The sequence below is a fragment of the Python bivittatus genome, unplaced genomic scaffold, assembly GCF_059951505.1.
Source record: "Python bivittatus isolate LINGU-HERP-01145 unplaced genomic scaffold, Pbiv_v1 ctg000190_np1212, whole genome shotgun sequence".
Lineage (NCBI taxonomy): Eukaryota > Metazoa > Chordata > Lepidosauria > Squamata > Pythonidae > Python > Python bivittatus.
This window is the reverse complement of record NW_028277042.1, coordinates 11,609,491-11,633,293: the sequence shown is the minus strand read 5'-3', so window position 1 is coordinate 11,633,293 and position 23,803 is coordinate 11,609,491. Positions and strand designations below refer to the sequence as shown.

Below are 23,803 nucleotides of genomic sequence, written 5' to 3'. Positions count from 1 at the left end.
AAACAAGCATAGACTTTGTATTCTGAAGATAAATCCTTTAAATGAAGAACATGACAGTGAGAGGCATTTGGCCTCCCTAACATTAACAGCAGCACCAGATCATGGGTACTTCACTTGCAAAATTAACTTTTATCCACCAACAAGCTTATTTTTGTCACACATTTTTATTTTTAATTAGGCACCTACTTGGCTATTTATTTCTTTGCTATTCTAGTTTTTTTTCCCCCTCCAGTCACTTGCACAGCTCATTAAACATTTGAGAAGCATGAAACTGCCACCTGCAAAGTTAATCCTTGATGTATTACACAGTTGACAATAGCAGTGCAACGTTTGTAGTTAAAAGAATGGAAAATTGTAATAGTTCTTCTGGGAAGAAATCAGGCACTGCTATGTAAATCTAAATACTATATTTAAAGTGATTGCTTCTGAACTGTCAGTGTGGATATCCTAGAACAGTGTTTTTCAAATTTGGCAACTTTAAGATGTATGGACTTCAACTCCCAGAATTCCCCAGTCAGCATTCATGACTGGGGAATTCTGGGAGTTGAAGTCCACACACCTTAAAGTTGCCAGGTTTGGAAAACTCTGCCCTAGAACAGAGATATTTGAGATGGCACGATTTTCCAATACAATAATTAAGCCGAGCAAACAGCAGTGTGGCATAGAGCTATTGTCCACAATTCCAGCCACTCCACTTTACTGCATTTTAAATGGAGCATTTGCAAATGAAACAAAAACGTCAAATGTGGCTGCAATTTCAGCCTTATGACTTGTGAGTTAAAATGGTAGTATGAGAAAGGAGATGTTATGACAAACCTGTTTTCATCTTGGGAAAAGGTGGAAGTGATGGGCTTTTTTAATGTGGAAAATTAAATATATGTCACAGTTGGCTCAGGTCTTATCTGGAATATCAAAAGGAAAAAAAAGGGTCGTTGTGAATCATACACTTAAAATAACTCACGAATCCCATGAAAATAAATTCAGTAAATGAGACGTAAACTGGGTTGAATCAGAATGAATAAAAAGATAGTGAAATCTGGGAAGTTCTAATGAATGAGGTAAAGAATGTGTCTTACAGGCTATGCTTTACTGCTAAAACTTTGTCCTCTGTTGTTGTTTTCTACTGCTTATCTTGTACGGAGGATTAAGAAAATGCTCCAATAAAAACGCATGGCTGTGCTTCTTGCAATGGTTCCAAGGATTATAACATTGCCATCAGCTAAACGAGTCTAGCTCTTGTTAAGCATTTTCCCACTGGATTTTAGAAGTGCCTTTAACAAGAATTTCTCAAAGTAAATGAATAGAACATGCTTGAAGGGAGCAATTCTGCAGAGCTGTGCATCTTGCTTATGGGACTAAAAGGGATATATCCAAGGTTACGTGTGAATAGCCTGAGCCATGAAATATACCTCTATTTTACCTATAAAGGTGCTATACACAAAATGCAACTCCGTATTGGAAGCATTGCAAATAAGAAATTGCAAGATTTTACGGAGTAACTACCAAGCGTGAAAAAGCACGCTGGATCACCAGCTTTTACTCAAGTCCGTCTGTCTGGAGACTTCTCAGGTTAGTCTGAGATCTGATCACGGCTGTAATCACATGACACACAAACCTGGAGCTAAACCAACCACCTTGCGAACCCAGCTGATTTGGGAGCTCAAAGCTACAGATGATTTCAGTGTCACCCCAGAAAGCTGATGGGTAACAGATTCCAAATTTGCACAAAGAAACATTTCTGCTCACAGAGTGTGTAAGTTGTGATTGCTTATAAAGAGATCAGCGTTAGTCAAACAAATGGGGTGTAACAGTGCTCGTTGGCAAGAAGAAGGGTTCTTTTTGGGCCAACCAGACCAAAGATGGGTGCCAGCTGTTTCCTTTTATTACGAGATAAATAAAAACATGGAAAAGGCAACGACAAACCACGAGAGGCTTGTGGGTGGAAGCAAACGTTAAATAAAAAGCCTCTGCAGTTTATCCACAGCTGTTAAGGTGCTGCACGATCTACTTGCAGTGGGTTGGAGACCTTGGGAATTGTTGCCCCCCCCCTTCTCCTGCACATCTCTTTCTCCCCATACATCCAAACTCATGTCCGAGATTGCTCTGTGGGGGCCCTTGTCAGAAGTATGGCAAAGAATTTTCCCACTGGCGATCCCAGGCCTTATGTAGGGGTATGTAGAAGTGACCTTGGGAGACCCTCAGACTGGACAACCAGCAGGTCAAAGATGTCTCAGCCCACCGAAGGAGACATGGGAAACATTTCAGAAGGGACCCTCCCTAGTTTTCCAGAGAGTAAACGGAGAGGAGGGGAGAAGTACTTTCAGTCTTGCCAGATTCTGTCCATGTCACCTTACAATAAAGATAATACAGTACTCATGGTTGTGCTTCTTGAAGGGCTAACATCTTATTTCCCTCAAAAGTTTATCTTTGTGTCATGTGAATATCAAGGAAAGAGAGATTTTTAAAGTTTTATTTTAAAGGGATTATCTTGAAGGGCTAACACCTTATTATTTCCTTCAAAGGTTTATCTTTGCGTCCTGTGAATATCAAGGAAAGAGAGAGGTTTTAAATTTTATTTTTCAGGCCCCATATACTTACGTAGAGTTACGTTACAGGCCATCTTTGTTATTTGCAATTTCTGTATTTGCAAATTTGCCTGTTCTCTCAACTTGATTTGTAACCCCCAAATCAATACTCGTGATGCTTTCACAATTATTCATGAAAATTTTCAGTTGCCGCTCAGCGCATGTCTGCCTTCGCTCAGGGATCTCGCTGTTTAAAGTGCCCATCAAAAGTAAGATTTTTTTTATAAAACTTTAAAGGCTTAATCTTTTTTTCCCCAGGACTTTATTTCTAAGAGATCCGTATACATTAAATAAAGTGTCTTTAAACAGAAACACACGTAAAACAAGGTTATGTAGTAATCATTGATGAAAATGTTGTGACCAGAGGCTTGTAGAAACCTAACCCCGTATTTCCCTAGGCGCAGTATATTTGCTAATTCCGTGGTAATTTTATAGAAAGTAACTTCTGCGAATAACAGTAATTCACTGTATATTGCTGTTTTTCTCATGAGTTTTATCTGCTGGCTTTGGTTGAAGACGTAGGATCTTCTTTTTCCAATATTATGTGTGTACTTTTTTTTTTTAAGTGAATACAGAACCATTGAAGGTACTGTTCAAATATAGTAAATAAAACTTGAAAATGATCAGTAGAGCAAAGCTATACAAATCATATAGATACACTTGATCCTGAGGGAGAGACAGAGGACATCAACCTTATGCCCTGTTTTACTCAAAACTCAGTTTCAGTCTCCCTCCCATTATGGGAAATAAGAGGGTAGATTTGATGGATTTTAGAAGGATTCCAGCAAAGCAATCTTGCTAAATCCTTTGCAGCCGACCTTACATGAACTTCAGCAGAACACGATGTGCAAAAGGATCAGGTTGTAAACCTTTTTGCCTTGTAAATAATTGAGCAGCACAATTAGATTCGGCTGCAATCCATCTACGAAACGACTAGAATATTTTGCTTGCATTTTTCAAGCGGCAAATTAAGACCCTCTTTAAGAAAAATGTTGCTTTAAAAAAAAAAAGAATAAAGATAATTCCTGAATTAATTAATGGAAAATCTATCTTTTACTGGGTATTTGTATCACTCCAGCTATGGCGTATAATTTAAAGATTGCTGCTGCAAAACTAGGCAGTAATGATTTTAGAGTCGCCAGCCCATAATATCATTGCAAATTGGCTCTTTAAATGAGGAAACACGTAGATTTCAATGAAGGGTCTGGTGAATTATTGCACCCCATAACGGTGTCTGTTAAAGTCTATGCTCCGCAGTTTTACTTCTTTCTTACATTTTGCAGTAGCGATGATGAAGCTCGGGTTCTTGAAAACCCAAGGAATATTCTTCAAATAAATTCTCTTAGAAAATTGGGGCAGGAACTCAGCCAACACCATGGGCTGGAAAAACCCACTTCCTAAATTAGGAATGAAAAAATCCAGTGGCTCCCTGCAGATGCTTGGATTAGAGTTCCCATAAGGCTTAGCTAGCAAAGTCAATGGCCAGTTCTTATGGAAGTTATGGAATAAAGGTGTGCCATCTTACCACATTGCTTTAAGCCAGCGTTTCTCAACCTTGGCACCTTGAAGACGTGTGGACTTCAATTTCCAGAATTGGGATTTCTGGGAGTTGAAGTCCACACGTCTTCAAGGTGCCACGGTTGAGAAACATTGGCTTTAAGCAATGCCACATAGGTAACACCGCCAGGCTACCTATTCCTTTGCAGGGCTGGCCCATCCTAATATCAAGGAAAGGTCACGCCATAACACCATCTTCAATTCCGGATTTAACCTTTGGCTCAAAAGTTGGCGATCTTAAAGGATGCTATTCCTCGTTTCCAAATGGGACCAGGCACCCCCCCCCCGCTTATTCTCAGCCCCAAAGTTCTGCCCTAAGGGCACGCTGTGGGAGAACTCTGCACATGCCCAGAGACCTCTCACCCTTCACAAAGAAATCCTGAGAACAGAACCCTAGCGATAGGCACCCGCAAGGGTGGACGCGCACCGATCCCCAACGCACGGGAAGGGCCACGCCGACTTCTTCTAAGATGACCGTGGGAACGGCCCCGGTTGTTCCGGATGGCAATTCCACCGCCGGCCGGCTCGCTCGCTCGCTCGCTCGATCCGGCGGGGCCTGGGAGCTCGGTCCCCAACTTTCGCTCGCGGGGGGAACTTGGTGCATGCCCAGAGACACGCGTCTCCTTCGGGAAAGCCTCCTCCGGGCATCCGCGCCCGCCCGCCTTCCTCTTTGTGGCAACGCTGCGCTTCTTGCAACAGTTGCCGGCGGAGCAAGCGCCCCCCTGCGCCCCGGGGCGCGCGGAGCGAGGCGGCTCGGCCGGGGAGGCGCCAGGCGCCAGGCAGCCCGCGACGGCGGGGCGGAGCCGCGGAGGAGGAGGAGGAGGAGGAGGAGGCGGCCCGCCGGGCGACCGCCTGCCCTCGACCTGCCCCCCGAGCCGTCGCGTCACGCGGGGCTGGGTCTCCGATCGCGGCGGCGGCGGCGGCGGCGGCCTCCGAGCGCAGCCGTCGCCAGCGGGCGAAGCGAGGCGACGGCCATGGCGACCGGACGGGATGCTCCCCGGCTGCCGACGCCGCGGTGACCCCCGCCCGCCCCAGCCGCAGCCCGGCGGCGGCGGCGGCGGCGGCGCTGCGAGCGGGACCCGGCGGCCGAAGCGCAGCGCGCTGCCTCCCGGGCGGAGCGGGGCCCGCCATGGACGCGGCGTCCGCAGAGCCGCGGCCCCCGGGCGCGCTGGGACCGCTGGCTGCGCTCTGCTTGGGTGAGTCGAGGCCAGCCCGCTCCGCTGCGCCATTCGGGTCCCCCAGCTAGGGGCCCCTTCCGGATGCCCGGGGGCAGGCAGGGGCGCCCCGGAGCGGCGGGCGGCGTGGGACTGGCGGGGGGCACAGCGGGGACCGGGCCGGGGAGGCGTCCGGCTCTGGGACCCGCGGGAGGAGGAAGCCGGGCAGGTGGGCGTCCAGGCAGCTCGCGCGCACGCTTCGCATCCATGCCCGCTCGCCCTGGGCGCCCGGTTGTGCCTCTGCTCGGGGCGAGCCGCGGATGCCCCACGGGACATCCCGGGGGCTCCTGAGGTCGCCCGAAGGCGCACACAGCGGAACCGGCGCCCCAGAACTAGGCGCGCGGGAGGCTCTTGCCTCCTCGTAACCGGGAGCGGAGGGCGCAGCTTGGAAAGAAAAGCGTCGGGGGGCTTGCGCAGATGCCTCGGATACGATTTGCGCAAGAACGCAGGTCCCAGTGCCCCGGCGGGGGAGGGCGGGAGAGCGGCGCTGTGCATGACTGCAGCTTCGGCAGCACGCGTGTTTTCCTCGTGCAAGGGCACTGCAGGATGAAGTGACATCAGCTTTGTTTGCTGAAGTGAATGCAGGCGTTATTCCACCCACCACACCAGTGGTTGTACTCTGCAGTCGGACTGGGCCCGCTGGTTTTGAAGGTGATGGGGGGGGGTCTTTTCCCTCTCTCGAGCGTCCTTGGCGAAGTTGGCAGACAGCAATTCAGAAGAGGAGCAACTCAGTTCCGTTTTACAACAAGTTTGGGCAGTTTCTGTAACGGGCTGCTTGATTTGTTGCTGATGACATCATATAAATTCCATCACTGCATCTGGACATTAAAAAAGAGAACTTTTATTAATGTAAACCCTTGATAATTGCAAGATATGAATAATACATAGAGAAAGCTTTTTTAAAAACAATGCTAGACCCACATTTCAGAATAGATGTTTAGTTGGCTTACGGGCAGGGAAGGTCTTTATAAAGCCATTATGAGATAATAAAGCAACTGTAAAGTTGGTTACAAGCTTACCTGGGAATACCATTTAGTTCAGTAGGGCGTATCGTTTTTCTAAACAGATGTATCAGGCTGTCCTGTAGGCCACCATTAAGTTGTGACTTCTGTCACAAGACAGAAAGGGAATCTAATTGAATGATTTCCTGGGCCAGGAAGTCAAGCAGTCTGCAAAATTTCGTGGCAGAAGCCAGAACATAACAATAAGTTTCCGGTCCTCATAATGATGATTCTTTGTGCAAACCTCTCCTTCCAGCGTCCCTGGAATCTTTAATGTCTCTGCTGAACTTAAAAATACTGGAATCTGCATTCAGGAACCCATTTGGCTATAGAGATTATATTATATATAAAAGTGTAATCGGTCTGATACTCATTTCAAGAACCTGCAGTTTGCACCGCGCTGGCTTTTTAGCAGGTGGTGGCTCTGAACATTGAACTCGGTTAGGATGGCGGTCCCTGTTTTTAATTTGTACCTGCTCACCTTTAGAGGATGTGAGAGATGCATTTTGGATGCTAATCGCTTTAGTAATATAAATCATGGATAGTTATGGATAGTAGTTGAGTAATATCTGGATATGGTGTCCTTTATTATGTGTCTTTGTTCGTTGCATTGTTTCCTGCGGGTTCCACCTCTTACTTTCTCTCTTGCAACAACAATAGCAACGACCTTCTCCACTTTTTCCAGCAGTTTTAAGTTAAGAAATAGAGGTGCAGTCTACACAGTGTTAGCAGCCTCAGATTTTGTTGTGTTATAGTTATTGACGATGCTCTTGTTGTACAGGGAAGGCTTTTTCACTAAAGACTTCCTCTCAGTCGAAGATGCATTAATGTGGAGGAAATCCGTAGATTGACTGCTGGGTAACTGGGAGTGGGAAGAGCCGAGTTGACTGAAAGGGTTTTTTGTAAGTTTCTCCCTTTCTCTGTTGCCAAACACCTCCCAAAGGCAGCGTTGGGATATCTTCCGGGAGGACAAATGGAAAACGTCAGAGATTTAGAAATGAGCCTTGCCATTTATTCTTAATCTAAGGCAGTGGTTCTCAACCCTTACGGTCTCAGGACCCCTTTACGTTCTTAAAAATAATTGAGGAGCCCAAAGAGCTTTGGTTGATGTGGGTTATGTCTATCGGCATTTGCGGCATTAGAAATTAAAAGTGAGAAATGTAAAAATATTTATTGATTGGACTTTGCAGAGCCCCTGAAGGAGTCACGGGGACCCCAGGGGTCCCCAGTCTACCCTTTGAAAACCACTGATCTCGGGAAAGATCCCATTGGAAGTGCCTGATATTGGATACAGTTTGGCGTCAGGAGCCTGTGCTGGAGGAAACAGAAAATGGGAGGGGGGGATATATAAATGTACAGATTTCTAGCCCGGGTGGATAATCAAGGGATCAAAAAACAGGTCTGTAAGCAGCTTCCTCCGCCTCCTCCCCCCTCCAGCTCCATTTACTCCTTCCTGCTATCAAAAGGAATGCTATTCTATAAATAGAAATAACATAAAAAGCCAGAGTCTTTGGGAATATGGTGATGCAGTTTTAATGAAAGGCACCAGTGCTGTTCTCTGGGCTGTCGCACCACGGCTGAATTTCGAAGGCCCTTCCAGGTCACATCAAACGTTCTGCAGAGCCCGGATAGTTCGGTTTGGTTTTTGCTGAGCCTGTTAGGGGAGCTAGCTGGTGGCGGCTTATTCAAGAAGACCTGGTTAAGCAGCCAATGTAGGTCAGGGGCATCCACAGGAGAGCAGGTGAGGTCATGTGCATTTAGAGCGGGGTGTTTTGAGACAGTGTTTTTTTTTTTCTTTGGCCATGGAATAAGGTTCCTCCTGAGATCTGGAGGGCTCCCATCCTGTTGGTGTCCCAAAGGGCCATAAAGACCTGGTTTTTCTCCCAGGCCGTGGGCTAGCCAGGTTGGAGCCCCCTCCACTGGATGTGAGATGTTGGTGAGATGTTTTAGGGCAGTGTTTCTCAACCAAGGCAAGTTTCAGATGTGTGGACTTCAACTCCCAGAATTCCCCAGCCAGCATGGCTGGCTGGGGAATTCTGGGAGTTGAAGTCCACACATCTGAAACCCGCCTAGGTTGAGAAACACTGTTTTAGGGTGTCTTCTAGGTTCTCCATCTTTTCTTTCTTTTTCTTTTGCTCTAGTTTGGTTGGTGGTGGTTCCCTGTCAAGTTGTTGTTCTATTCTCTGATATATTATGAGCCTCCCGGAGTTGTTTGGAGTTGGGACGCATCAAATCAGTGAATAAAATAAAAGGACAACGTCGTGACATGGTGTCATTGTGGCTTGTACCGGCTGCCTAAGCCAAGTCTTCTGGAGGTGCGGTTGTGATACTGCTCATGCCTCATGCTAAGCTGTGGTTTGCATAAGCAGGGACTTTTGAATATGTTGTCTTAAACTGGTTTGCATAACGTGCTGAGCTATAAATCATACTGTAGGCATTGCATTAGAGCCACTGCTGTGCTGAAAATGAGCTAAAGTGTTAGCTGGGAAGGATCAGATGGGGCTTGGAGGAGGGCAATGGGAGACACTGGGAAGGGTCCAAAAGAGTTGGCGAGGTCAGGGAGAAAAAAGCAGGGTTTAAAAGTCACAACGTACTGGAGAGGGCGTGGATATGCAGCAGGCACCAGGGTGAGAGAGAACATCCACACACCTTAAAGTCGCCAAGTTGGAAAAACATCGGTTTAACCTGTTATATCAAGGCAGCCAATTGTAGCTTATGCAGACCACAGTTAAGCAAACCGTAATTTCGCATGGTTAACACATCCTTGGGAGAGATGGAAAGGCCATCGTTAGAAATAATACCTGTATTTCTTCGTTAACTCTGTCGACCCTAGCAACCTTACTTATTTACTTACTTACTTGATGTTTTCTGTATTCCTCCATACTCTGAAAAGACTGTTGGTTTACAACATCCAAATCAAAATTTCCAAAAGATAAATCCATAAGATTATTTGATGATGTGCCCTCAGGTTGGTGTTGATTCTTAGCAACCACATGAATGCATTATCTCCAGAACACTGTCCCCAACCTGGTCCTTTAGATCTTCCAACGGTGTACCCATCAGTACTGTAATTGAGTCAACCCACCTTATTACTGATCATCCTCTTCTTCTCTTTCCTTCCACCTTTCCCAGCATTATAGACTTCTCCAGAGAGCTAGGATTTAATCATAAAACTAATTAATGATAATAAAACCATCAGTTCACCCTGAGGTCTACAATACAAGCAACAGTTATCACAGAGGAAAAGTTCTGCAGGACAGTCTTGTTTGAACCACCTTCCTGAACACCAGCAGAGAGGAATGAAACACTGGGGGAAAAAATTTGTCTCCTGCATCCCCAGACCTCATGCATGGTAGAAGTTCTCAATTTCTGTCTTCAAGATGAATAGATCAGACATGTCCATTCTTCTTGAAGGAGAGAATCCTGGAGATATCCAAGAGCCAAGCTAAAAGCAGCCTTTTGAACTATATTTGGAAACTAATTGGGAGCAATGCAATTCCTGCACAACCTTTGTTATAGGACTGTCACAGCTTTTGCCGTCCCTTAGACACCTGCATTTTGCCGTAATGGCAAATTCCAGGTTGTTTTCAAAGGCAGCCCCACATAGTGTGCATTGCAGTAGTCTATCCTTGAAGGGATGAGGACACACGTTCTGTCAACAAGGCTTCCCACTCCACAAAATTTAGCATTTATGTGCTCCATTCTTTTACTTATCTACGGTCAGACAGCATGTAAAGCTAAGCCCAAGCTGGCCCGTAAGAATTTTCAAAATGCATCCGATGTAAATATTATTTTAGTTAACGTCTTACTGTTACTGCCATCACTGTGATATCTAATTAATCAATGTTTTTGGATTTTCAAAACAGTGAACCTCTTCCTGACTGGGAAAACTGAGAGTGCAGTCCCTTCCTTGGGTAAGACGAGTTTGTTTTTTATTACCATTTAAGCTTCATAGTCTTCTTGGTGGCTAATAAATCATTCCTAGATAAGTATCATGTTAAGAAAAGATGGTCCCTTTCAAAGGATTTGAAAATAGTGTGATGTTTCTAGTATTGCATGAAAGCATCAATCGAAAACCATGTCGAGATGTTCCTTACATCACTCCCTTAACAATTCACTCATCAGATTGTCAGTAACATAATCTTATTCTGTTCGGGGCCCAAAAACAACATCAGGGCAACAGATTTAGAACTGTCGCTGTCTCTAAGAATAATTTTTGAATGTCTTTGTATATTTATTTTATAATGTGTGTGTCGGTTTAGGAGAAGAGGGAAAAAAATCAATCCCTTTTCAGAACAAGCTGGACTTTGAAAAAATGTACTTAGCCTTGTCTCTGAATTCTGTCTGACTATGAGAAGATTTTTTAGCAGGCTTCGCGCATCCTTTTTATTTCTTTGGCCAGCTCTGTGCAAAGTTCTCCATCATTTCCTCTTGGCAGACTCATTTAGGTTATTGATCCTCTCCTAGAAAATGTCTGTTTCAGGGCATTTCAGCCAGGAAACCAACGAGTTTAGTAAAGCAGAAGGAACAGGAATTGATAAGGCAAGGTAATGATGACGATGTATTTCCCTGGATGGCAAAAGCTGTTGCGACAAAGCACGCGTGGTGTTTAAACCTTCCGTTTCCGATGGCTCCTTTTGACAGCCGCTTGTAGCGGAAAACCAGAACAACATACAGAACGGCGAGGGGTCATCTATAGTCCTTCCTGGCCACTCAGCTATCTGCCGGCCATCAACTGCAGCTGGTACATCCAAGGGGATCGTGGAGATGTCATAACTATTAGGTAGGATGTATGATTTTTCTTTTTCTTTTTTTTAAATATTCCATGTTGAAACAGGGTTTCAGGTGCAGTTGAGGCTTACGATGGAGGTTTCTTCCGTAGTGCTTTTCCTGGAGTTCAACAATGGTTTCAGCGTCAGATGGACTGCGTGATAAAAGTTAGGCTGAGTGAGAGGCAGGACCTGCACTCACACATCACACTAAACCACGGTCTGTTTTAAGCATGGTTTGGTTGACCTGGTTTCATGCACTGCACCGAATCCTAAGCCGCAATTAACAATGCAGTGGCTGGGTTCACACGTCATGCTAAATCACAAGCCACAAAGTACATTATGACTTAGTGTGATGTGTAAACCCAGCCTGTGTCATACTTTAAATGTAACACTGGCCTGGTAATCCTAAACTTATTTAGGGGCCCCTGCTCACTTCTTTGCTTTCTCTCTTTCTTTAGTGTTTTCCCTTCTTGTCAGACCCAAGACTCACAGTTTGCCTCCAAGGGGACCTGGAATCCACAGGTCAAGCAATGTTTCTGATTCTCTTTGGGATCCATCTGGTTTGCAACAGCTCATAATTTGCTTGATTTGGGTGTCCTTGGCAAACTGGGAGGGAGGAAAGAGGAAGAAGCTTGAACCCAACGCCTGTTCAGGTTGTGAGTCTATGAAATGTCACATTCCACTCTCCTTTAATGCAAAAACTCACAATGACTTGTTCACACATCATGTTAAGCATAGTATGGCTTATTTGGTTTTGCCGTAATGGTTGGGGGCTATTTGAGAAAGCATGGTTAAGGAAACCGTGGCTTAGACTAGTGTGTGAATCCAGTCTCTATAAACCTGCATAAGTGGATTTGGGATTGCTCCAGCTTCAGCATGAAAATAGCTCAATATATTAACAGTTGCTAAATTATGGGAGTGCTGAGGCTCTTAAATACAAAGAATGAATTAATACTTTCAGGCTGGGTTCATACGATATCCTGAACCCTAAGCATAACTACTGGGTTCATGGAACTGGCTGTACTCAAAGAAATCAAACTATGACTTAAATTGAGGGCCAGGTTCACACAACATCCTGAGCCACAACATACACAGCCTTTTGTAGCCTGGTGTAGGGTGTTGGGACAACCTAGCCAGTAAGTAGCTTGACCTCAGATGGCTGAGACAGTAACACAGGATTAGATATTTTACATCAGAATGTATACAAATAAGAATACATTTGATTAAATTCACTTTGCTTTTTTATCGAGAGAACTGCAGGGATCGTAACACAACTATGAAACCAAGTCAACAGACCCTCATTTAGTGGACGTTGAGGGCAACAGAGCAACTTTCTCTCTAGGCATCCCACCAAAATAACGAACAAGCGTCCGAAATAATCTGGGTGTTAATTTTATGCCAGCAGTTGGCATCATTCGAGTAGTGATGTCATTGACAAAACTGATGCGAATGACGTCATATGTGATTTGATGCGCATTCAAGAGTCATGGAGCCCCTTTCCCTCCACCTGGTCTAATAAACTGATGTTTCACTGTATTCTCATCTACATAAACAAAAGGAACCTTGTTCGTAGCTCTTAAGCTACAGCTTATAAAAATGCCCTTGACCATGACACTGGTGTTGCTTTCTTCATTACGGCCTTCAAGGGTCATTCTGCAGTGCAGAATTGTACTGTTAAATCAGGAGGCCTTGTTCTGTTTTCTTTCTAGGACAATGTTTCTTAAAGTTTCTGTTCTCAGGGTCCCTTCCCACTTTTAAAAATCATGGAGGACCCCAAAAGAGCTTTTGTTTGAATGGGTTATATTTATCAATATTTACCATATTAAAAATTAAAGCGGACTCATTCATGGAATATTGATTTATTGAATCATGCAGAAATAACAATATTAAACCCTTTAGATGTTAACAAAAATACAATATTTTTCATGAAAAAAACCCCCCAATATGTTTTAACACAGAAAAAATAAGAATGAGAAGAGTGACATTGTTTTAAATTTTTGCAAATATCTGCAAAATCTGGCAAGTAATTTTGAATTCACGGACCCCTGAGAGGATCTTGGGGGACCCCCAAAGGTCCTCAGGCCACACTTTAAGAAACATTGCTCTAGGAGAAGAATAGCAATTTTGGGGAATGGATGTAAATAGGTTCAAATTGATATTACAGATCAGTATCAATAACAACCCCCAAATTACATTGGTTATCTAGCAACGTGCTGAACTGGCACAATAGCCTGCCTGAACTTAAAAGGCCATTATTGGGTCCATACAATCATAATGTGGTTTGTTTGGTTTTGGCTGAGTGGGTTGTGTGAATTCAGCTCTCTGGTTTAGTTAAGAAACTAGGATTAGGGGTAAGCAATAGTGCAGGAATAGGTCACTTCTTGAATGCATGCTGCCCTACCCTGCACACCATTTCCATTTCCCTCAAACCCAGTAATGCAAACTGGCTGAATTTTGACAACCATGATAGTCAGTGGTGGGAATGGAGTAATTTGTTTCCCAAAGCCCCTTACCCATCCTTAATTCCACCCTTCAAAATTGTTTTCAGGAGCGTTGGCCGTGAGGGCAAATTATAAACCCTTCCCTCTCAAGTGCAAAGAACTGCTTCATGTTTCTGAAGCCCTTGAGAAGGTCGGGAGGCCAGGTCCTGACTTCCAGCCATTCAGAAGATGGCCAATCTCTGATGGAATGCAAGATGTGAATCAGGCCACTCTTCCTTCATTTGTGTGTCTTCTTTTTCTCCATCATTTTGTCTTGGTAGCTTTAAGAACTTTGATGTGGAGGACTCTCCCAAATGTTCAGTAGACTGGCTGATGATGGGTCCCTCCTCCAAGCGGGAGGAGTACAAAGTCTGCGGATCTTTCATCCCTCCTTCGTTCATCTCTGCCAGGGACCACATCTGGATCTTTTTTCACTCAGATCCATCAAGTTCAGGGCAGGCTCAGGGATTTCGCCTTTCTTACATTCGAGGTAAAATCACCCTCTCCTCTGTTGATGACCTTGTGAGCTATTTTATTTCTGAATATCATGTCTATGTGAGATTAATTCCCTTTCATCCTTGCAAGGGTGCTGGGAGGCTTTCAATCTGAGAGAGAGCAATGAACCGGAATAAGCTAGCAAGCTTTAGAGTTAACCAGAAATAAACTCAAATCTCCTTGATCCAAGTCCAGCACAATTCTCACCGTGACCTAGTTCACACTGTAATGTGTGTGCTTGGTTTTGGCTCAGCATGTTGCATGAATACAGCCATTAAGATTTGCAGACTGTGTTTATGGCTTGCTTCATTGTATGAACTCAGCCAATCAGTCTTTATTCAGTGAACAACGTTGACTGACCATGGTTTAATGTGATGTGTGAACCCAGTCATACTCCTGTCTTCTCATTCGTTCATGCCTTTTGTCAATTCCTCAGGGTGATTTCCTGTAAAGTAAAACTATAAACTGATTTATAAGTAGAATATTATGTAGATTAAGAGATTGAGCTGAGCTGTGGGGAGGACATTTTGCATGGAGCAAGTTGGAGCAGGCGTTTGTGCTTGACAAGGTAGAATTTCAGTGTTCAGTTATGTTGCTGGTTTCATGAGTCTGACCCTTCTTTGTCTCTTCACACGGATACTGCTAGATGAGAGACCAGCAGAAAATACTAGGCTGTAGTCTAGTTGTGGAAGTTGAAAAGAAATGGAAGGAAGCAATGGTAAACCTGTTTTGTGGGCAAGAAACCTGCCTAGATATGTCCATCAAGTCCTGAGCAGTGGTGCTCAATTAAAATGAAACTACTTTTATAGGTGGTCCTCAACTTATGACCACAATTGGGACTGGAATTTCCATTGCTAAGCAATGTGGTCATAAAGTGAGACATCACGTGACCACATTGCTTAGTGACAGGAATCCTGGCAATCCTGGTTGCTGTCATCAACTGAGAATTGCAGGTCATTAAGCAAGGACTCACCCCAATCCAAGCCATTCTGGGCTTGGTCCCTCCTAGCCCCAAGCCTCAGTGGGGTAAGCAACTACTTCCAACTCCCCCCAACTGCCTATCTCCCTCCCATCTCTGTCCTTCTGGCCACTCTGCACACTGCCTTGTGGGGTGGCAAGCAGCCCCAGAACTGTGTGCCCCGGGAAGCCCCAGCTGCCCCAGCCCAGGCCCAGCCAGTCTCCCTTGCCACCTTGCACTCCAAGGCCTCTACAGACTTGCGCTCCACTGCCCCAGCTGACCTTCGCCATCTTCTTGCTCCTGCTGCTGATGAGGCATGCATGGCCTGGCTCTTCATGAGGCAGCTGCTGGCCGCATGAGACCATCTTCTCCAGGTCTTGTGAGGAAACCGCCATGCACGACCTGGGAGAGATGGCCTCACGTGGCCAGCAGCTGCCTCATGAAGGGCTGGGCAAGGCACACCTCATCAGCAGCAGGAGCAAGAACACAGTGAAGGTCAGCTGGGGCGGCAGAGCACAGGGCAACAGGGGCCCAAAAGGGCATAGATGAGGAGGGAGTTGGGTGGAAGGAGTTGCAGACTGCTAAGTGCCCGAATTTTGATCCCATAATCCAGGGGCACTGCAGTGGCTGTAACTTCGGGCACAGGTTGTAAGTCCCTTTGTTCACCGCCACCAAATGGTCATAAGTCGAGGACTGCCTGTAATATCTGGAAAGCAACCAGAGATCACTCCATAGTTGCAGAAGTTTCTAACTCTTCTCACTTACTTTGCAGGAAAGATTGGCCAAGCCAGTTGCCAGTCAGATGAATTCCACTGTCTCAATGGCAAGTGCATTCCCGCCACTTGGAGATGCAATTCCATGGATGAATGTGGTGATAATTCTGATGAGAAAAACTGCAGCGTCCCCCCAACGGAGCCCCAGTCCAGCATCTGTCCTTCCGGGACGTTCCAGTGCAACATTGGCCATTCCACCAAGTGCTTATTGAACGAGCTGAAGTGTAACACCGTTAAAGACTGCAGTGATGGCTCTGATGAAGAAAACTGCCCCGATCTGTCCTGTGGCAAAAAGCTGAGCAATTTCTATGGGTCTTTTGCCTCGCCAGACTTGTTCCGCTTGGACCGGAATCGGGCCGACCTCTGTTGCACGTGGCAGGTGGACACCCAAGACAACCGCCACATTCTTCTGCAGCTCAGTTTGCAGCTGGGCTACAAGGATTACGTGAAGGTGTATGATGGCTTAGAGGAGAAAGCCGACAAACTCATAGAGACTCTCTCGTATCGGAATAATAAGCACTCGGTCAGCCTGGAGTCCTCAAAGGGGCAGATGACGGTCTTGTATTATGCCTGGTCGAAAAGCACTGGCCATGGCTTCAACGCAACGTACCAAGTGAAAGGGTATTGCCTCCCTTGGGAGCATCCTTGCGGCGATGACGAGGAGTGTTACTCCGATAAGCAGCACTGTGATGGGTGGTGGCATTGCGCCAACGGCAAGGACGAGGAGAACTGTCCCGCCTGTCAGAAGAACGAATATCCTTGCGAGGGGAACAGCGGGTTATGCTACTCTTTGCTCGACCGATGCAACAACCAGAAGAACTGTCCCAACGGGTCCGATGAGAAGAACTGCTTTGTGTGCCAGCCGGGCAACTTCCATTGTGGCACCAACCTCTGCATTTTTGAGACCTGGCGTTGTGACGGCCAGGAGGATTGCCAGGATGGCAGCGATGAGCACAACTGCTTGGTGATCGTGCCCCGGAAGGTCATCACGGCTGCACTAATCGGCAGCCTGGTCTGTGGGCTGTTGTTGGTGATCGCCTTGGGCTGTGCCTTTAAGCTCTACTCACTGAGAAGCAGGGAGTACAGGTGAGGGGAAGAAGCTGGGGTGGCTTTGCTACTTGGGCTGCTTTTAGGGGGAGGAGGCCAAATCTTGAAAAATGAAACCAGTTTCAAGGGGGGGCGGCCTGTAAGGAATGGCCATTTTGACCCTGGCTTCACTTTTGTTGTTCCTTAATCACTAACTTTGACCAAATTTGGATGAAATGGGAAACCAGGGTTCCTTGGTCCATGAGCAAAGCAGGGTCTGTCTTCCCACGACATGCTGAATCTCAAACTCATGGGTTGCAAACTCAGTTTGTATGATTATTTGAAGATTCTGGGGGTCATGCAAGCCAGAAAATTGGGTGAATTGAATTAGTTGGTTAGGTTAATCATGGCTGAGAGTGTCGCGTGAACTCCATTGTTCTCTTGGAGGCATCTGCTTTCCTGTCCTCATTTCTTTTTTGTTTCTTTGAAAAGGGTATCAAAAGCATATCCTTCCAGAGTAAAAATGTACAGTTCCCTGTAATTCAGGAAACCGTGTTATGCTTAAACTTTACGGAGGACTTAAGCACCATAGTTTTGTAGTTCAGACTTCACAGGGAAGTGTGTTAAGTCAGGAAATCTCTGCAATTGTGCAAGAGAGAGAACATCTAAACCCCTTCATTGTTCCTGTTCTCACAGACAACAGCTGATCAAATCAAGAGCTTTACCTTTTTCTCATTCCTATTGTGCTATTTTGATCAGCAAGCACTGGTGCATACTTAAAATGAGAAGCCGTAGCACACGATTTTACCTGAATAGGTTTCTTGATTTTTCAGGAAAATGAAGGGCAAGAACACTGCAACTTTCATACCCTATTCTTTTTTGAAATATCATTCATCTTGATCTTAGAGTTTAGGGCAATCTGGTTTCCAGTTGTGATGTCAGCCTGTGACCTCATTTGTCCTTGAATGATAATAGAGGCAAAGGAAGAGGAAGTGATCACCTGTCCACGTTGATTTTACCTAGTCGGTTTCTCACCTCTGTCCCTCACCTCTCTTTTGATCCTGATTCTAGGGCATTCGAAACCCAGATGACCCGACTGGAGGCGGAGTTTGTAAGGCGTGAAGCTCCTCCTTCTTATGGGCAACTGATTGCACAAGGACTCATTCCACCCGTGGAAGATTTCCCTGTTTATAATGCATCACAAGTAAGGGATCCACTCGGGAGCTGTCTCCCCACTCCTTGCAATGCGAGTCAAGGGTGAAATTGATGCGGCCTTTCTTTTCTAATCATAGAGCATCGTTTCTCAACCTTGGCTGCTTGAAGATGTGTGGACTTCAACTCCCAGAATTCTTGCTGGCTGGGGAATTCTGAGTTGAAGTCCACTCATCTTAAAGTGGCCAAGTTTGGACAACACTGTTCTAAAGGTATGAATGATCTCATGCAGAGGACTTTTCAGGTCAAGGCCAATCATTACTTTAAAGTAAGTCTCACTTAGGTCAGCAGGATTTGCTCCCAAGTGAGAGTGCAATAGCTTTGCAGTCTCCAGAGCAATTCTTAGTTTATGCTTGTGGAACAGAAAGAGGTTTGACTTTTTAATGAAATTGCTAATGGCCATTTCAATTTTCCTTCTAGGACCAGTCAAAGATTTGGATTGGGTGTGGGTTTCATTGGAGCCCTGGCAAGGGGGAGGTGTAGAGTTAAGAACCCTCTGCCATTCTTGGTGCAATACACCTTTTGATGGTACTTTCCAGTGGCTGTTACTTGCAGTTCACAACCACCACAAACTTATGCCACGCAACGCTAGATATTTAATGTGCTTTGTCATGTAGGGAAAGTTTATTGGATGCTACGTGATACTGTTTCTAGGGCATTCAGTATTATAATATTATGACCTCCTAGGGTTCATCTGCTCAGCCCTGGGAGGTAGCGTTGGCCCAAGTGCACTTTGAGAAGATGAGAAAGTGATTAATGGTCACAATATTCTTAACCTGTTAAATCTTTCTTTAGAAACAATGACTAAGATTCTCCAGAACTGTCTGGGGAATTAAGTAGGAGTCGGGGGGAGGGACCACAATAGCAGAATGATTTATAACCAAAAGCAACTGGAATCGGGGGGGGGGGGGGTTGGTTCTAGAAAGTCATGGAATTCTAGGGTCCACAAATAAAATGGTAGGGAATGATTGGGCCTTGTTTTATAGTTGCATTTTTATGCAGTGCTCGATACATCCATTTTGCAGGATGAGACTCTTCTGGTTGATTTGGGGTTTGCAATTGCAGAAGTAGTGAGGAGATCTATTTATTGTTTGTTTTCATTTTATTGGATTCCTACCCTGCCTTTCTACTGTAGTGAGGACTCAGAGGGGCTAATAAAATTTCACAAGATGAAAAACACTGTCTGAAATGTTAGGCAGAGTGGAGATATGAGTACATTCCACACCAAAAATACACACTAGCGTTAGAGAGATTTAAAGAATGCAATGTCCTTATCTTGTTCTCCAAAGAAATCCAGCCAGAAGTTATAAAACATATCTGGTTGTTTATTGAGAAAAATAAAATTACATAAAATACAAGTTGCATGCAAAACATAGAAAAAAATCACTTCTTCACATTTACGTGGAATCCAAGACTGAAAAAACAAACTTATTCAACACACAGGTTCAACTCAAAGTCTCTAGCCAAAAATTCTCAGAGAAGAGGTACAGAGAAGACATTATGTATCTTCAAGTCAATGTCAGCTCCTAGCGATCACATAGACAGGTTTTTCTCCATGACGATCTATCCCTCACCTGGTCTTTCAGGTCTTCCAACGGTGCTCCCATCTCCACTGTAACTGAGTCCATCTACCTTGCTGCTGGTCATCCTCTTCTTCTCTTTCCTTCCACCATCCCCACTATCAGAGCCTTCTCCAGAGAGCTAGATCTTTGCTCAGTGTGTCCAAAGTAGGATAATTTGAGCCTGATCATTTGTTCCTGGGTTGTTTGATGATCCCTTGGTTTGTTTTCTTGGCTGTCCACAGTATTCTCAGGAGTCTCGGTAAAGGTGAAAGTCTTAGTGAAAGACTTTTAGTCTTAATTTTAGTGTTAATTTTAATTGGTCTCAAACTTTTCAGATACTGTCCTGAGAATAACGTGGACTGAAAAGTTTGAGACCAATTAATATTAACTAAAATTAAGACTAAAACCCTTTCACTAAGACCTTCATGCTAAGAGAGGCATCTTTATAGATTTTCTAAGTGCCAAGAGCACTGGAACCAAATGCAGATTCACTATACTGTATTACTACAAATCTCCTGTAAACCATCAGATTGGAAAGCTAAGAGAGAAATAAAAGCATTCTGTGGGAAGGGGGTTTAGTTGTGGGCTGGGACATTTCACTAGGTTGGATTCCACAGAGAACTTCCCATCTATGATTCTGGAAACCTTGGTTTAAAGGTGGCCTGCAAGAACATTATTGTCAGCTGCCTTGAGTGCCCCCAGAGCAGAAAGGGGGAATAATAAATTAATGAGTAACGTAATGTTTTTCAACCTTGGCAACTTTAAGATGGGTGAACTTCAACTCCCAGAATTCCCCAGCCAGCATGCTGGCTGGGGAATTCTGGGAGTTGAAGTTCACCCATCTTAAAGTTGCCAAGACTGAAAAACACTGCTAACCAAATGAATCAGTAAATCGTAGAGCCAGGATGTTTGCAAATAATCTTTTGATGAAACTCACCAGGGGAAATACACTGGTTATTTATCTCTGTAGGCTTCCGTGCTGCAGAATATCCGAACGGCAATGAGGCGGCAAATGAGGCGGCATTCCTCAAGGCGCAACTCCTCCCGCCGACGTTTGGGCAGGCTCTGGAACAGATTCTTTCACAGGCCGCGAGCAAGAGGTCAGGTCCCGCTCTTGCACCCCATGCGCACTTCCCAGACGGTTCTGGGGGACGGGATCCTCAACTGCACAGACGCGCCTGCCCAGTGTCTCCCCGCTTCTCCTGAAGGGGCTTGCAGCCCAGGTGGAGGGGTTTCCGAATCTGGAAATAGCCCCTTGGCACTGGAGGCAGAAGCCCCGGAAGACCCATCCACAGCGGATTTGTCAAGTCCTTGCCCGGCTGCTCTGCCAGACTCTGAGAGTGAACACAGCTGCAAGGCCGAAGACACCTCGGATGGCAGAGTTGCCCAACCCAGCAAGGCAGATTCAGGAAGAACATTTAGGGACCCTTTGCTGGAAAGGGTGACAGAAATTCACCCACCGGGCAGGATGGTGTGCAGCAGGACAGCTGGAGAGGGCAGACTTTCCCAGCGGAATCACCTGCTGAGCGAAGAGCTGCATCATCGATTCCCCTTGAAAAACTGGGAGTCTGGGTACTCTGAAAGCTGTGGAAACATCCCCCTCCGGGGGGGAAACCAACCTAGTGGTGACCCGCATTCATGTCACGAAGAACCTTTTGGCATTCACCCCACTTGTTGCCATTCCATGGAAGTGCCAATAGCAGCCTCCCCTCTCCCCCTTCCCGAAATCAGTCCCAATGACGATGAGTCTTTACTGGTGTGCTAAAGGGTCATATTCACAGGTAGAAACCCACAACGACCTCGCGTGCACCATGACATCACCAGGCAAATGGCGCAGGTCCCATAATCCGCATCGTTTGTGCAATGACACCATGGTGCACGCCACGTCACTTGCTCCACCATGTGCATGCCATGGTAGTACACCCCACCCTTTGCCCACACGCCCACCTCTCCTTCGTCTCTTTCTTTATGGCATGTTGGTCTTCACAAGAGTAGCTTATAGGCAGCCAGGGAGGAAGTGTGTTCATAGCCTCTTTCTCTTTTGTCCTCTTTCAGTTACCTAATGTGCTGTGATAGATAGAAGACACCATGGTTGGCTGGCTCTAGAGAGTAAGGAAGATGACCTTGACAGAGGTAGACAAGATCTGTTACCAAAGCAACGAGAGGAGAAAAACAAGCAGAAAGAATGCAGAAACGACTCATACACCTCCCTAATTCCCATGGGTATAAGAAGGGGAGGAGGCAGAGCACAATCAGACTTGCAAGATTCCATTATTATAGCCAATCTCAATAAAAGTAGTTTTAGCCTTCCCGTGGAGTTGATTCCTGGTCTGGTCTGATGAGGCTGACACTGGCTGGCTGGTTTCACATGTTGTCCAAAAGCTGTAAGATCATTGCTTCGGTTTTGATGTAGTGTCTTGTGTGAACCTAGCCAGCTGTGGTTTATTCAATAGACTATGCTTAACTTATGGCGGAAGAAGGTCACCCATAGGGATTAGAGCTGGAAACTTGAGAACCCCACCAGGTCCCTCTTGATCATTTTGCTTTGCATTTGTGGCTGAGGAGTGGATATGCTCAAAGTTTACCAAGGTTGTCCTTTGGCACTTGGTTGCTTGTGTGTAGGGCTAGGTGTGATACCCTTGAATAGGTAAGTGTATTGATGGGTAAAGATAAGTCACACATGGCCCACACTGGCATGTTTTCTTCCTGTTGAGAAAGATCACTCAATAGTTAAGTCTGCCTTCTTTCTAGAACGTAAGAACATAACCAGTGTCCTGCTGGATTGGACCCCTGGGCCATCTAGGCAAGCAGTCTGTTGTCACAGTGGCCAGTCAACTGCCCAGGGAAACCCATTAGTCTCCCAGCAGATGGCCTTCAGAAGTAGTCCCACTGCCATCAAGGCTAATAGCTGTTGATCCCCATCACTTCCATGAATTGGTCCAACCCTTTTTTGAAGTCACCCAAGCTGGTAGCCAACACTACATCTTCTGACACTTGCTGTAGTTCTTCCATGGTTTTATTATCAGGGGGACTTTCTTGTCCCTCGACTTCCCAATCTGCACATGTTCTCCAGGGAAAGAAGTAGCCCAGAGTGATTCCCTCCACAGGTTCACAGAAGCAACCCTGACCTAACATAGTCCATCTGTCTTTGACCCCTGCATAGGTGGGCGCAAGTCAGAGAGGGAAGCCACTGCTATGGATAAACCCTTCTCCATTCTGTTTTGTTTGTATCTGTAAAATTTGTTCCCTCTGCTTCTAGAAATGACAAGTGAGCCTTTCTGCTTCCCATTCAGAAGCTGTAGGAGACATGGCTGGCTGACAGAGCTAGCCCTGGGCCCACGTTATTACTGTAACTGCTTAAGTGAAAAAAATCCAATTATTGCCAATTTAGAATATTGGTTTAAATTAAAGCTATATTTACCCTGCCCTGGATAAAATGTTTGACGGGAAACCAAGCCCTTGGAGCTGCACGTCTTTTCTTTCCTTAGGAAAATAATAATAATAAAGCTACACCCACTATTTGTTTGTTCCTTTCATGATAAAAGTCAAGAAATGCCCAGGACTGTCCAAGGTTCTGTCTGGTACATAAAGAGAAGAATATTGGGGTTTTTTTTCTAGCGGCTAGGCCACTGTAATAACAAGCCAAATTTTTGAGATAATGGGTTGGATCAAAGCTCACATTAACAATTTTAATGTTGGGTATGTTGCATCAGTTTTTCAAGGGTTGCTGTTTAATCTTGTATCTTGCATCTCCTTTCTTCCCTGTTCGTTTTTTGAGAAGATGCCAGCATTAGAAGGTTGGGGTATTCTAGGAAGTTTGGGCAGATTGTCACTTTGACAATCTCTGGTTTTCCAGTTGAGTTCTGTGAACTGTCCTCAGAAGTTTTCTGGTGTTCATTAGAGTAACTCAGCAATTGCAAGGGGTGCATGTCTTTAAATAAAGGCCAAACTCAAATGATGTTGGCTATATAAATAAGGTTGTGTTAACCCTAAATGCGTGTGCTCTCTCTGACTCTTGGTGCACTAATGGATGGGGTTGTAAACTCTCACTTCTGCCTTTCAATGCAAGGTACCAAATTGGAGGATTCAGAGCCGTGTGCTGTGTGTGAAACCCTTGGATGCCATCTCCAGAGATCTTCAAAAGTAATTCTGAATGTGATAGATGGAG

At 45.4% G+C, this 23,803-nt stretch overlaps 1 protein-coding gene across 7 annotated transcripts; it reads left to right on the top strand.

Moving 5' to 3' along the window:
- The first annotated feature begins 5,000 nt into the window (after nucleotides 1-5,000).
- Nucleotides 5,001-23,090, top strand: LRP3 (LDL receptor related protein 3). Of its 7 annotated transcripts, XM_088136050.1 has the most exons (8): nucleotides 5,120-5,338; nucleotides 10,224-10,271; nucleotides 11,002-11,140; nucleotides 13,891-14,099; nucleotides 15,835-16,921; nucleotides 17,933-18,065; nucleotides 20,606-21,416; nucleotides 21,691-23,090. In XM_088136050.1, the coding sequence occupies exons 1-7, from the start codon at nucleotides 5,272-5,274 to the stop codon at nucleotides 21,398-21,400; spliced, it is 2,478 nt and encodes an 825-aa protein (XP_087992176.1). In that variant the 5' UTR covers nucleotides 5,120-5,271; the 3' UTR covers nucleotides 21,401-21,416; nucleotides 21,691-23,090. The 7 variants fall into 7 exon arrangements, with proteins under 7 accessions (XP_087992178.1, XP_087992176.1, XP_087992177.1 ...); XM_088136052.1 differs by having other exon boundaries at nucleotides 5,001-5,338; nucleotides 20,606-23,090; XM_088136051.1 differs by lacking the exon at nucleotides 11,002-11,140 and adding an exon at nucleotides 11,588-11,651 and having other exon boundaries at nucleotides 20,606-23,090.
- Nucleotides 23,091-23,803: the final 713 nt, after the last annotated feature.

Coding starts and splice junctions, on each gene's coding strand:
- LRP3 (XM_088136052.1), top strand. CDS start 5,272: ATGGACGCGGCGTCCGCAGAGCCGCGGCCCCCGGGCGCGCTGGGACCG. Junction 5,339..10,223: donor GCTGGCTGCGCTCTGCTTGG/GTGAGTCGAGGC, acceptor TTTTCAAAACAG/TGAACCTCTTCCTGACTGGG. Junction 11,141..13,890: donor GGAGATGTCATAACTATTAG/GTAGGATGTATG, acceptor TTGTCTTGGTAG/CTTTAAGAACTTTGATGTGG.